Raw genomic sequence first — 12,561 nt, forward strand, 5'->3', positions numbered from 1 at the left:
CAAGTACAGAGAAATGAAGGGAATTTCAGTGTCCAATGAAAACAAGTCACACACGTGACCATTGACCATTAACCATTGTTTTCACATGTTATTCAGCCCTCTCTAGGGCTCAGTAATTTTCCTTATGCAAAATAATTCTACAGCTATTTATATGAATTCTACCTTGTGACAGACATTGTTCTAGATTCTGGATTCATGCATAAATAGGATAAAGAAAGCTGCAAGCAATGCTGATTTCTTGACAGCTATTACTGAGAAAAAAATTTAAAAAGTTACATTTCAGAACTCTCTTCTGAGCTCTAGATTCATATACTCAACTATCTTCTTGGCTTTTTCCCAGGCATTTCAGATTTACTATATACAGAACTGAATTTGTTTTTTCTTCCAAAAACTCTCCGCTTTCACCTTCTCCAGCTCAACCATCCCCATCAAGGAGCCCAAGACTTAATCTGGGAGTAGCTGTTGATACTTAGCCCATTCCCTGTTCAACTCATCACCAAGTCTGTTTGAGTTTATTTACAAAATACATTTAGAAAAATCTGTCTATCCATCTGAAACCATAATTGTTCTCTTTAGTTGTTGCTGATGGCCCAAAAAGTAATTCAAAAAGTTAGGCTACAAAAACTCAGCTGGTTCCCTTCCATGCATATAACCTTTTAAAGACTGCCCATTGCACTTTGGATAAAATTTTAAATCTTCAACCTGGTCATCAGCCCTCTCCATCGTTTGGTCCTACCTACCAGTGCTGCATCATTGTCTGCTCCTGGCCTTGCTGGTTTCTATTTCCCACATGCAATGTCTCGAGTGTCTGTTTTCCTGTCCTTCAAACTCATTCCCACCCAGGGCCTTTGCACAGGATTCCCTCTGCATACAAAGCTCCCCACTATGCCCTCTCCTTGTTCATTTCAACATTCATTTCAAGTCTCAGCTTAAACTTTTCTTCTTCAAAAAGACTTCTTACGACTTAAACAATTTAAATGAAGCCTCACCTTGTTTCTTCCTTTATATCACCTGAGGCTTTTCATTTTCTAGCACTTTTACAATCTTTTCCACATATTGGTATATTTACTTATCCATCTAAAGTATCTTTTCTTCTCTAGGCCTCACGTTCCACACACACAGGGACCATGTCCATTTTCCCCAGCCTAGTTATTCCTCAAGCTCATGGCACACAGTCAGCATTCAATAATGTGTTTGTGATTGAACCTATAAATCAGTGAATAAAGGCATAAAAAAACATGCAGCACTCTTTACAATAGCCAGGACCTGGAAGCAACTTCAGTGTCCATTGACAGATAAATGGATAAAGATGGGGTACATACACACAATGGAATACTACTCCGCCATAAGAAGGAATGAAATTGGGTCATTTGTAAAGATGCGGATAGACCTAGAGTCTGGCATACAAAGTGACTTCAGTCAGAAAGGGAAAACCAAATGTCATATATTAACGCATGTGTGTGGAATCTAGAAAAATGATACAGATGAACTTATTTGCAGGATAGGAACAGAGCCGCAGATGTAGATAATGGACGTGTGGGCATGGCGGGCAGATAGGGGAATGAACTGGGAGACTGGGATGGATAGATATACACTACTATATGTCAAGCGGATAGCCAGTGGGAACCTGCTGGATAGCGCAGGGGGCTCACCTTGGTCCTCTGTGATGACCTAGAGGGGTGGGATGGGGGGAGGTGGAAGGGAGGTCCAAGAGGAAGTGAATAAATGTATACATATAGTTGGTTCACTTTGTTGCATAGCAGAAACTAATATACCATTGTAAAGCAACTATGTCCTAATCAAAAAAAAAAAGAAAGTTAAAAAAATTTCAAACTATAATAAATAAATAAATAATGAGCAGTAATTAGGAAACCATACAATGGTAGGGGAAAAAAAACCACATAAGATTTAAAGATTAAAAAAATGAGAGTTCCAGGGCTGATTCTGTCATTTAATTAGCTCCAGGATTTGGGGAAACTTACTTAACTTCTGTTATACTCAGTTTTCGCATCTGCAAAATAGGGATGATAATGCTAGTGATGTTGTGAAAGTCAAATGAAGTAATCCATGTAAAAGCACCTGGTAAATTATAATACAGTATGAAATTTTTGTTGTTAAAATGTCCAGGGATAATTCAATGAAAGTGTAAGGTACAAATTTCTAGTTTCTGGCTTCTATACTCCTCTTTTTAAGGAGACTGCCAGGGAGAAAAATTGGAATACAAAACAGAATTGAGGTAAATTCTGTATGCTTCTTTTCATTCAATTCTTCATGTAATAATTCAATAAGTATCCATTATATACATTCTCTGTACCAATAACTATACTGAATATCTTTGGCCCCTTAAAGATATAATTAAAGGAATTCTCTGGTTGTCCAATGGTTAAAACTTCCCCTTCCAATGTAGACAGTGAGGGTTCAATCCCTGGTCAGGAAACTAAGATCCCATATACCTTGTGGTCAAAAAACTAAAGCATAAAACAGAAGCAATATTGTAACATATTCAATAAAGACTTTAAAAATGGTCCACATCAAATAAACTTTTTAAAAGTTATAAATAAAATAATTTATAATATTTTTTATCTGTAAAGGTAAATCTAGAGTCTTGTTGAAGCAAACAATAGTGGCAAGAAGCCCAGAAAAAGGTCAGGAAAACCTTCCCCTGAAGAGATTTTGAGGATAAGAAAAAAAAATCTGAAAATGAATTCTGTTTTTGCCATTTACTTTGGACAAATTGTTTAACCTAATTCTTTGTTTGTGGTGAAAATGGAGGTCAGTAACAGTACTTCCAGTATTGTTATGAAGAATAATTTAGATATATGAAGAAAACTATGTATGTAGTGGTGGATTGGTTGCTAAGTTGCTTATGACTCTTTTGTAACCCGTGGACTGTATCCTGCCAGGCTCCTACATCCATGCAATTTCCCAGGCAAGAATACTGGAATGGGTTGCCATTTCCTTCACCAGAGGATCTTCCCAAACCAGAACTCGAACTCATGTCACATGTCACTTAATACATTTTCTTCTTTCCCTTTGTTTGCCCAAATCTTTTCATTATATACAAAACTAACCAAGCATACTGTTCACTGGCAAACAGATCCCTTTGTGTGATGAAAAAAAAAAAAAAATACTGGAAAAATGGTGCTTGGAAGAACATATACTAGCCTAGAACCTGCTTCTTTTAAACAGCCCTCCTTATGTCCTGTCTTGACTACAGGAAGCAAAAATTCTGGAAGGTACCTACCTATATGGTACCATCCCATCCACATGCAGCTTGTGAATCACTGCCCATCATTTTTTAGAGTCTGTTGTCCACATCATCCACTGAAAATATTTATACAAAGAAGGGAAAGAACAGAGTGACAACAGCTGAAGTCTTTCCGAGCACATATGGAGTTACCTTTGGCAGAGAGCATCAGCAAGTCACAATCTAAGGGCTTGTGTCACATTTCTGGGAAACAGAAACTGACCTTGCCTCCCTGTGGTCTTGTCCTCTAAACAATTCTGAAGCGCCTTAATCTCTCAGATTCATCTGAATGCTCTTAGGCAGTCTTCAAGGAGACCTGCTCAGTGTCATGTGGGAACATTACTTGGGTTTTTTTTGTTTTTTTTTTTTTTTGAAGAGAGAGCTTGCAGTTGATCTGATAGCAATTCCAGTAAAGAGTTTAACATCATGGGCTCTGGAGTCAGATAGCCCTGGGTTCAAGCCGTCTCATCACAGCTGAGGGATATACAGAGTGAATTTGTTTCCTTTGGCCACTGTACAAAACTGCCACAAATTTAGTGGCTTAAAACAGTACAGACTTACTGTCTTACAGTTCAAGAGACCTCCAAGTCTAAAATGGGTCTACGGTGATGTGCTTCTTCCTTAGAATCTACAGAAGAACCTGTCTCTTTGACTTTTCCAGTTTCTGGAGGCTGCCTGTCTTCCTTGGCTCATGGCCCCATCCCTCCATCCTCAAAGTCTGTCACATCTTCTCTGCCCTCTGACTTCCTTCCTCCCTCTTATAAGGACTTTTATGATTACATGGGCCAACCCATGGTAATCAAGATAACCTCCACATCTGGAGATCTTTAATCTGCCTACACCTACAAACTTCCTTTTGCCATTTAAATTCCTTTTTCAATATAAAGTTACCTTTAGCCTGTACTTGTAGGTTCTAGGGCTTAGAACATGGACACTTTTGGAAGGAGAGTAGGACATTCAGCCTACAGCAGGGAGCGAAGTAGCATTGCCTCACTTGTTGTACTGGTCCCACGAGGATTGCAATAGTTCCTACCTCACAGGGCTGGTGTGAAAATTAAATGGAGTCACACATATTGCTATTTAACACTATTATGGAAGCACATTAAGTGACCCAGGAGCTTCAGGCACATTAAAGAGAAGGGTGGATCTGATCCCTGCTCTTGGTTATTTTTGTTGTTCAGTCCTTCAGTTGTTTCCAACTCTGCGACCCCATGGACTGCAGCATGCCAGGCTTCCCTGTCCTTCACCATCTCCCAGAGTTTGCTCAAACTCATGTCTATTGAATTAATGATGCCATCCAACCATCTTATCCTCTGTTGTCCCTTTCTCCTCTTGCCCTCAATCTTTCCCAGCATCAGGATCATTTCCAGTGAGTCAACTTTTCGCATCAGGTGGCCAAAGTAATGGAGATTCAGCATCAGCCCTTCCAATTAATTCAGGGTTGATTTCCTTTAGGATAACTGGATTGATCTCCTTGCAATCCAAGGGACTCTCAAGAGTCTTCTCCAGCACCATAGTTCGAAAGCATCAGTTCTTTGGTGCTCATCCTTCTTTATGGTCCAACTCTCACATCTGTATATGACTACTGGAAAAACAGTAGCTTTGATTATTCAGACCTTTGTCAGCAAAATGATGTCTCTGCTTCTGAATAAGTTGTCTACGTTTGTCATAGCTTTCCTCCCAAGTAGCAAGTGTCTTTTTTTTTTTTTGCAAGTGTCTTTTAATTGCATGGCTGCAGTCATCGTCCATAATGATTTTAGAGTCCCCCAAAATAAAATCTGCCACTATTTCCACTTTTTCCTCATCTATTTGCCGTGAAGTAATTATGCAGTTAGTTAAATAAATGAGTCTATACTTCAGAGGACAGTGGCATGTTGGGAATCAAAATTTGTGATTAATAAAAAGAGGATAAAAAGCACAAGCCTACATGAGTCACTTCAACAAAGGGCAGAGCATGAAAAGGTTAATGGAGCCTTGAGCGATGACAATTAACACAGGTAATGTCAATTTCTTGGCACTGTGCTTGTCAAGAAATAAAAACTCAGTAAAAATACTATTGCTGTAATAATAACTATTTTTATTTTTTAACGAAACGCAATTGATTTTCAACGTTTTGTTAGTTTCAGGTGTATAACAAAGGGATTCACTTGTACATATACATATATCCACTCTTTTTAAAGATTCTTTTCCTGCATAGATTATTACAGAATATTGAACAGTACTATATAGCAGCTCCTTATTGGTTGTCTATTTTATATATAGTAGTGTGTCCATGACTAACTTCTAACATACACTTCCCCCCTAATTTTCCCCTTTGGTCGCCATAAGTTTGTTTTTGAAATCTGTGACTCTGTTTATGTTTTGTACATAAGTTCATTTAGATCATTAAAACATCAGATTCTACATATGAATAATATCATGTGCTGTGTCTTTTTCTGTCTGACCTATTTCAATTACCATAATCTTGAGGTCCATCCGTGTTATTGTAAATGACAATATTTCATTCTTTTTTGTCATTGAGTAGTATTTCATTGTATTTATTTATATATATATAAACTTCTTTATCAATTCATCTGTCAATGGACATTTAGGTTGTGTCCATGTCCTGACTATTGTAAATAGTGCAGCAGTAAACACAGGTTCATGTGTTCTTTTGATTTATGGTTTTCTCTGGATATATGCCCAGAAGTGGGATTGTTAGATCATATGGTAGTTCTATTTTTAATTCTTTGAGAACCAGCCATACTGTTTTCCATAATATCTTCACCAATTTAGATTCCCACCAACAGTGTAGGAGAGTTCCCTTTACTCCACAATCTCTCCAACATTTATTGTTTATAGGCTTTTTGATAATGGAATAATGACCATTTTTATATTAGTGAGGCTACCACAAAGATGTGCTGGATATGCCACTAAATCCCTAGTCATGGGGCAGCAGAACATATGCTTCTTCTTTGAAAAACCAAGAACAAGCATCAGCTTTCATGGCTGGGGAATTGAATACAGCTGGCCTAGAAATATCTCTCAAGGAAGCATCTTTCAGGAAGAATGTGTGCTGGGTCCCTGTCTGTCTTTTTCCCCATGATGAGGTTGTCAGCAATCCTTCCAACTTACCCTTCACAACATGCTCAGAATCTGATTTGCTTCCCTAAATCTTTACTAAGAGGTGATTGTTACTGATTTATTTATTTAAAAATTTGATGTGCTTTTAAGCTTTATTGGCATTGCATTTATTTGTTTGTTTCATTTCTGGCCATGTGACATGTGGCAATCTTAGATTCCTGGCCAGGGATTGAACCTGCACCTCCTGTGTTGGAAGCACAGAGTTTTAACTGCTAGGCAGTCAGGGAAGCTCCTTATTTTTTTAACTATAAGTTAAATCATGTTATTTCTCAGCTCCAAGCTCTCCCAAAGGGGTAGCTCAGTTGGTAAAGAATCCATCTGCAACACAGGAGACTCAGGTTCAGTCCCTGGGTGGGGAAGATCCCCTGGAGAAGGAAACAGTGACCAACTCCAGTATTCTTGCCTGGAGAATTTTATGGACACAGGAGCCTGGCTGGCTACAGTCCATGGGGTCGCAAAAAGTCGGACTCAACTTAGCGACTAAACCACCACAACCACCGACCTTTTACAAAGTAGAAAGGAAATTTAGTGAGAAAGCCTGCGGCGGTGTACTCTGCCTGCTCCACGCCCCCCCCCCCCTCGCCTTCTCACCCCAAGTCACCTTCTCACTCTTCTCTGTTAGTCCTGCCCCAGTCACACTGAACTCCTGGATGTCTTTCCTCATTCCACTCCTGTTCTTATCTTCAGGCCTCCCCACTTGCGGTTCCTCTGTCTGTAACACCCTTCCTCCAGGTGTCAGCATAGCCTACTTCCTCAGGTGTTTGCACAAGGTCACCCTGAGAAGCTTCCGCTGAACTTCCTAACCAAATCCCAACCGTCCCCCCACCTCTCCTGTAAAACCTGCTTCATTCATTACCTTCTGATGTCATCTAGACTACGAATGCACCCTTTCCTATTGTCTGTTTCCCAGAAGAATGTAAACTCCATGAAGGTAAGCTAGGGAAGTTTTGTTTTTAACTTTATCTAGTGTGATTCTGTTTTATTTCCAAAGTCTAGAAAGGTTCTAGCTAGAAGTCGCATGTGCTAAGTTGCTTCAGTCATGTCCGACTCTTTACAAACATATGGACTGTAACCTGCCAGGTTCCTCTGTCCGTGGAATTCTCCAGGGAAGAATACTGGAGTGGGTAGCCATGCCCTCCTCCAGGGGGATCTTCCCGACGCAGGGATTGAACCTGCAGCTCCTGTTGCTCTTGTGGTGCAGGTGGATTCTTCACCACGGAGCCATGGGGAGGCCCAGCTGGAAGTCAACCTTGAATAAATATTGATTAAATAAATGAGTGAATGAGTGAATACACGAAAAGTGCCCCTAATTCAGTTTGCTAGGAAGGGATCTTCTCCACACACTCTCCCTTTGTGAATTTTTTTTAAGGTTGTACTGTGTGGCTTGCAGGACCTTAGTTCCCCACGCAGGGATCGAACATGTACCCACTGCATTGGGAGTGCAGAGTCTCAACCACAAGAACACCAGGGAAGCCCATGGGCATTTTTCTAGGTGACTAGATGGGAGGAAAGTGAAGGCCAGCTCTGTATTTGAGAGTGCCAGGACCTGGCAGGAGGTCCCTGAAGAGGAGCCTCTGGGGCACTTTGAAGCTGACACTGAACTTTGGGCAAAATATAAGTGTTCCCTACATCACTGGGGGCAGTGGCTGGCTGAATGTGGTGGAATGTGGAAAGCACAGATTTGAAATCTTGCAAAGAATGTATTGCTTTGACTGTGCCTGACTGATGCCAAAATAAATATGAAAAAAAGTCGATTCATCCCTTTTAAGTGCTGTGTACATAAAGCGCCTTTTAACTCTTCCTCCTGGCTTTTTTGACCTTGCTGTTGATATATACGCAAGCCTAAGGAGAAACTGCCTATTGTCATGATTTTTATTAAATTACAGCTTTATCCAGTAATTGCAGATTAGCTCTTAGACGCAGTCTCTGAATGGTCACTGACTCAGGCTGTGTCACGTCAGCATTTTGCAGTGTCTGAGCCCCAGTCTACAGTCAGACTCCAAATCAACGTCTTTGATTGTTAAGCTTTCTCTCAATAGCTCCGGGGTTGCCCTGCCGAGGGAAGTCCAGAGGGCACTGATGTGGGTTGCCAAATGTTTGGACTGTACTTTTATAACTTCTCTGGGAATTAAAACTTTCCTGTGGCTGGCAAAACCTTTTGTTTTGGTTGTTTGGGAAGATTTCAGAGGCTAAAAGATTTCACCTTGTGTGTTTCTTCGCTTTGCGCTGTTCTGGTTTAAGCTCTTTTTTTTTTCCTACAGAGAAGCCCAAACCTGTAATGCTATTGCCACAGAAGCATTAAAAAGAACTCCCCTCCTCATTTCTGCCCCGTCGTTGAACACAGCTTTCAGTAACAGGGCACAAGAACAGGATATTGGCAACTCAACTGTTAAACTGGTCTGCGATTATGCTTCCTTGAGATCACTCTGATGTCACCAGTGTAATCTGAGCCTGGAGCTTTTGTTCACACTTTAAATAGCAGTCCCGGAGTGATTTTGCTACAGACTCTCTGGAGAGCCTGGGAGCCGAATTCCCGAAGAATCCCCCATCCATGAAAGCCAAGCCAAGCCAGCCGGCCTTCAGCATGTCCACCTCGCTGCGAGTCAGCCCGTCCATCCACGGGTACCACTTCGACACAGCCTCACGTAAGAAAGCTGTGGGCAACATCTTCGAAAACATAGACCAAGAAGCATTGCAGAGACTCTTCAAAAACTCCGGGGACAAGAAAGCAGAGGAGAGAGCTAAGATCATTTTTGCCATAGATCAAGACCTAGAGGAGAAGACACGAGCCCTGATGGCTCTGAAGAAGAGGACGAAAGACAAGCTTTTCCAGTTTCTGAAACTGCGGAAATATTCCATCAAAGTTCACTGAGGACCAGAGGATGGATAAGGACGTTATCCAGGAATGGACATCTAAAGACCAAGTGAGTCTGTAAGACCCTGACATGCACAGCATCTTGCTGTTGCCTTGTAAGTTTCTCTTCCGTCAGGACTCCGGGACTCGGGGCAGGAGAGGAACAGAATGAACTGGTGACAAGGACGCCAACCAATTTCACGCCTGTGCTGTTCCAGTGGAGAAGCGCTTTCCGCAGGGATTGGAAAACTCTCCCTGCAGGAGAAAGACTGACGCTGATGTCAGGAGGAGAGTCTGAACAGATATAATGAGAAGATGACATATGGCTGAGAAAGACTGGCAGCCAGGGTCTCCTGGTCAGGCCCTAGGACTGAAATTCAACCTGAACTTTTTTTTCCTTAAACAAACTGTGCAGGGAGGAGGGAGGATGGAGAGGGGGAATAAGAGAGGGAATTCCATGCTGCAATCATTTACTGAATTTTTTATTAGAATGTTCCAAGTGTTGCCAAGATTCAATGTTGTCTATTGGTAGATTTTTTTTCTTTTTAAAGATCAGTAATTGATTATTTATTTGCATTTGTGACAATGCCTTAAAAAGTGCACCATATGATATAAGAACAAATTCAAGGAACTGCAGTATTTTCAGCATCTCGGTGAAACTGTACGCCACCTTCTGGTTCGTAAGGAGTTTTTATGCATTTCAAACTGGTTACCCAAAAGTTAAAATAATGGGGTCCTTTATAATTCCAAACTACTGTGAACAAATTTTATGGTTTTTTTTTTAATCTTCTAACTAATGGTAAAACATAATCTAAATTTCTTACAGTTACTGCAGTAAGCATTAGGAAGTGAATATGAGACACTTATTAGTTTATAAAGATGCTATGGTTTCTATAATTTATTATTCATGACAAATGATATGCAACCTTAATAAATTAATATAAACCTAGCTGCTCTTGGTGTTGGTGATTGATCTCAGAGGAAAAAGAAGATGGTGATTTTTATTATAAAGTTTTATGAACTTTTCTAAGGATTTTACTCTAACAGTAAGAGGTGCTTTTATATTCCTTGCCACACTTATTCAAAGAAAATTCTTGCTTTAAGTATCTAGGAAGTTTCTCTGTCCCAACTTTAAACTATAAAATACAGACATAGAAATGCATAGACTGGCTCATCAATATTGCTGTTTATGTACCATAGGAGGTAAGTTGTAAAAGGTTGTTCTCTCCATATTTTTTAAAATTTTCCTCTGTGGCTATAGAGTTGTGTACATTTATTTCTACCAAAGCAATATATTTGAGGGTCAAAGTCTGAATTACCATCAATATTTTGTGGCTTATCAATGTTTATGTATTACAAACCAACATGGGAATAACACTACAGTCTCTTTCCTTATTTCCTCATAGAATTAAAATAAAATATTTCTAAGAAGGCATATAGCAATGCCTGCTGCACTTTCCTAGCAGAAAGAAATTTAAAAATTCCCTAGAAACTAAGTGTTTCAGAAAAACACCTTAAAATGTTTTTGAAACTGCTGATCATAGTAAAACAAAAGTGAAAGATCTGAAATCTTTTGGGACAGCTATATATCAGGTTTTTAAATAACATATTTTATAAAAAGAAATTAAGTAGTTAAGTCTTTTAAAATATTAATTGATTTGTTTACTACAGATAAATCATTCCATGAAAAAGGAATTTTTTACATGACAGCATCCATAAAAACCACAAATCAATATGCAAAATTATGTGCATGCATGTGTGTGCATTTTTCTTGGAGGAGTATTTATCATTTCTTTCTTGCTTGCAAAGATATTCATGAAACCAAAATAAGAACAAAAAAGAAACAGTTTTGACCAGTGGGAGGCTTGGTTAGTAATGGTATTTGGAGATTATCAAAGTGAAAGCTCTGGAAAGGAATGAGTTTCCTATCTCTGATAGGGTCTGTTAGTGACACATTTTCTCTGTTCGTCCAGGATCCCCCAAAGACACTGATGAACTGCTTGAGAAAAAAAAAAATTTAGTAACTTAACTCCTCCAGAGAAGGTATCCTATTTCACAGTCCCACTGAAAGTGTTCAACTTATTTTCTACTCAAGGACTTTAAACACATCTCAGATGCTGAACAGTTGTTCAAAGTTTGCATTTATTACACATACTCATAACTATATTTTCTGCCTCTGTTGTTTTCAACAGAGAGCATGCGTATCTCACCACTTTTCACATAAGCGTGCACTAACTCAGTTATCTCACAGGATATTGCCATTATTTTCTGATTGCAAGACCATAACATGGTGGGGGGTGCAAATTAAAAAGCAGTTGGATATGATCATGATCCATGATGGTGTAGAGAATAATTCCTCTTCCTATGGATTATTGTTCAAATGTGCGATCTTCCTTCATGGAGAACAGAAGTTGGCATCAGTGCACAAGGACGATTTTTAACTTCATGGTATTTTTTACTACTTCATATGAGGTGAAGGGATCCATCACTAGAACAGGTGGGATTAACTCAGTTCAGAAATCCTTCTATGGTCCAGGAATGACCAAATATATCTCAAGACATCTCATTGTAACTGAAGAAATAAAAGCCGCAGAGGTGAATTCCTTCCTTAATATTTTTGTATCATTAGATCGTAATAGTAACAACTAAATGTCACTGAATGTTCACTATTCAGCAGACAATTTTCTAAGTGTTTTGTGTGTGTGTGTGTCTGTGTCTGTGTCTGTGTGTGAGTTAAATTGTTTCTTTAGTACCGTGGTATAAAAGAATGTTTTTGCATGTGTGTGTCTATGTATATGTAGTCATGAAAGTGAAGCATGAGGAAGTACAGTGAATTGATCAGTGACACGTGGTGAATGAGGATAGGAAGCAAACCCAGCGAGCCTTCCTTCCTAACCACTAGGTTAGACTGCTTCTCTACGAGGAACTAAAATTCTCTTTCATCCTTTGAAGTGGCAAGTACTTATATGCTATTAATAGTAAGAAAGACAGGAAAGCAGCAAGGCCTCTGAGAAGTCTGACCTGTGTCTGTGTGTCTATTTATTTGGCACCTGAACTCCATGAGGAATGCTTCTCAATCATATAAATTGTATAAAAGATTTCTCAGATGGAGCCTTTCAAATCTACAGTTACCGTAGCACCTGGTTAGCATCTTGGAACTTAAGGTCACATCTATGTTCTCGTCTGAGTTGACAGTCAAAGCTCTGGGTCTAGATTAGCTTGTTGGGGGAAATCAGAAACTAGGGCTTCATGGTTTTACTCCCTCAGTGTAGACCTACTCAGCCACCCAGTCCTGGCTCACAGCAAAGGAGGGTTTGTATCTATAGGAGTCTCCAAC

At 39.6% G+C, this 12,561-nt stretch overlaps 1 protein-coding gene across 1 annotated transcript; it reads left to right on the top strand.

The window, feature by feature from the left end:
- The first annotated feature begins 8,638 nt into the window (after positions 1-8,638).
- On the top strand, positions 8,639-10,173 carry TCIM (transcriptional and immune response regulator). The gene has a single exon (XM_020876252.2). The coding sequence runs from the start codon at positions 8,922-8,924 to the stop codon at positions 9,240-9,242; it is 321 nt and encodes a 106-aa protein (XP_020731911.1). The 5' UTR covers positions 8,639-8,921; the 3' UTR covers positions 9,243-10,173.
- Positions 10,174-12,561: the final 2,388 nt, after the last annotated feature.

The sequence above is a fragment of the Odocoileus virginianus genome, chromosome 32 (genome assembly GCF_023699985.2).
Source record: "Odocoileus virginianus isolate 20LAN1187 ecotype Illinois chromosome 32, Ovbor_1.2, whole genome shotgun sequence".
NCBI lineage: Eukaryota > Metazoa > Chordata > Mammalia > Artiodactyla > Cervidae > Odocoileus > Odocoileus virginianus.

Bases quoted from the DNA above. Each gene is read 5' to 3' on its own strand.
- TCIM (XM_020876252.2), top strand. From the start codon at position 8,922: ATGAAAGCCAAGCCAAGCCAGCCGGCCTTCAGCATGTCCACCTCGCTG.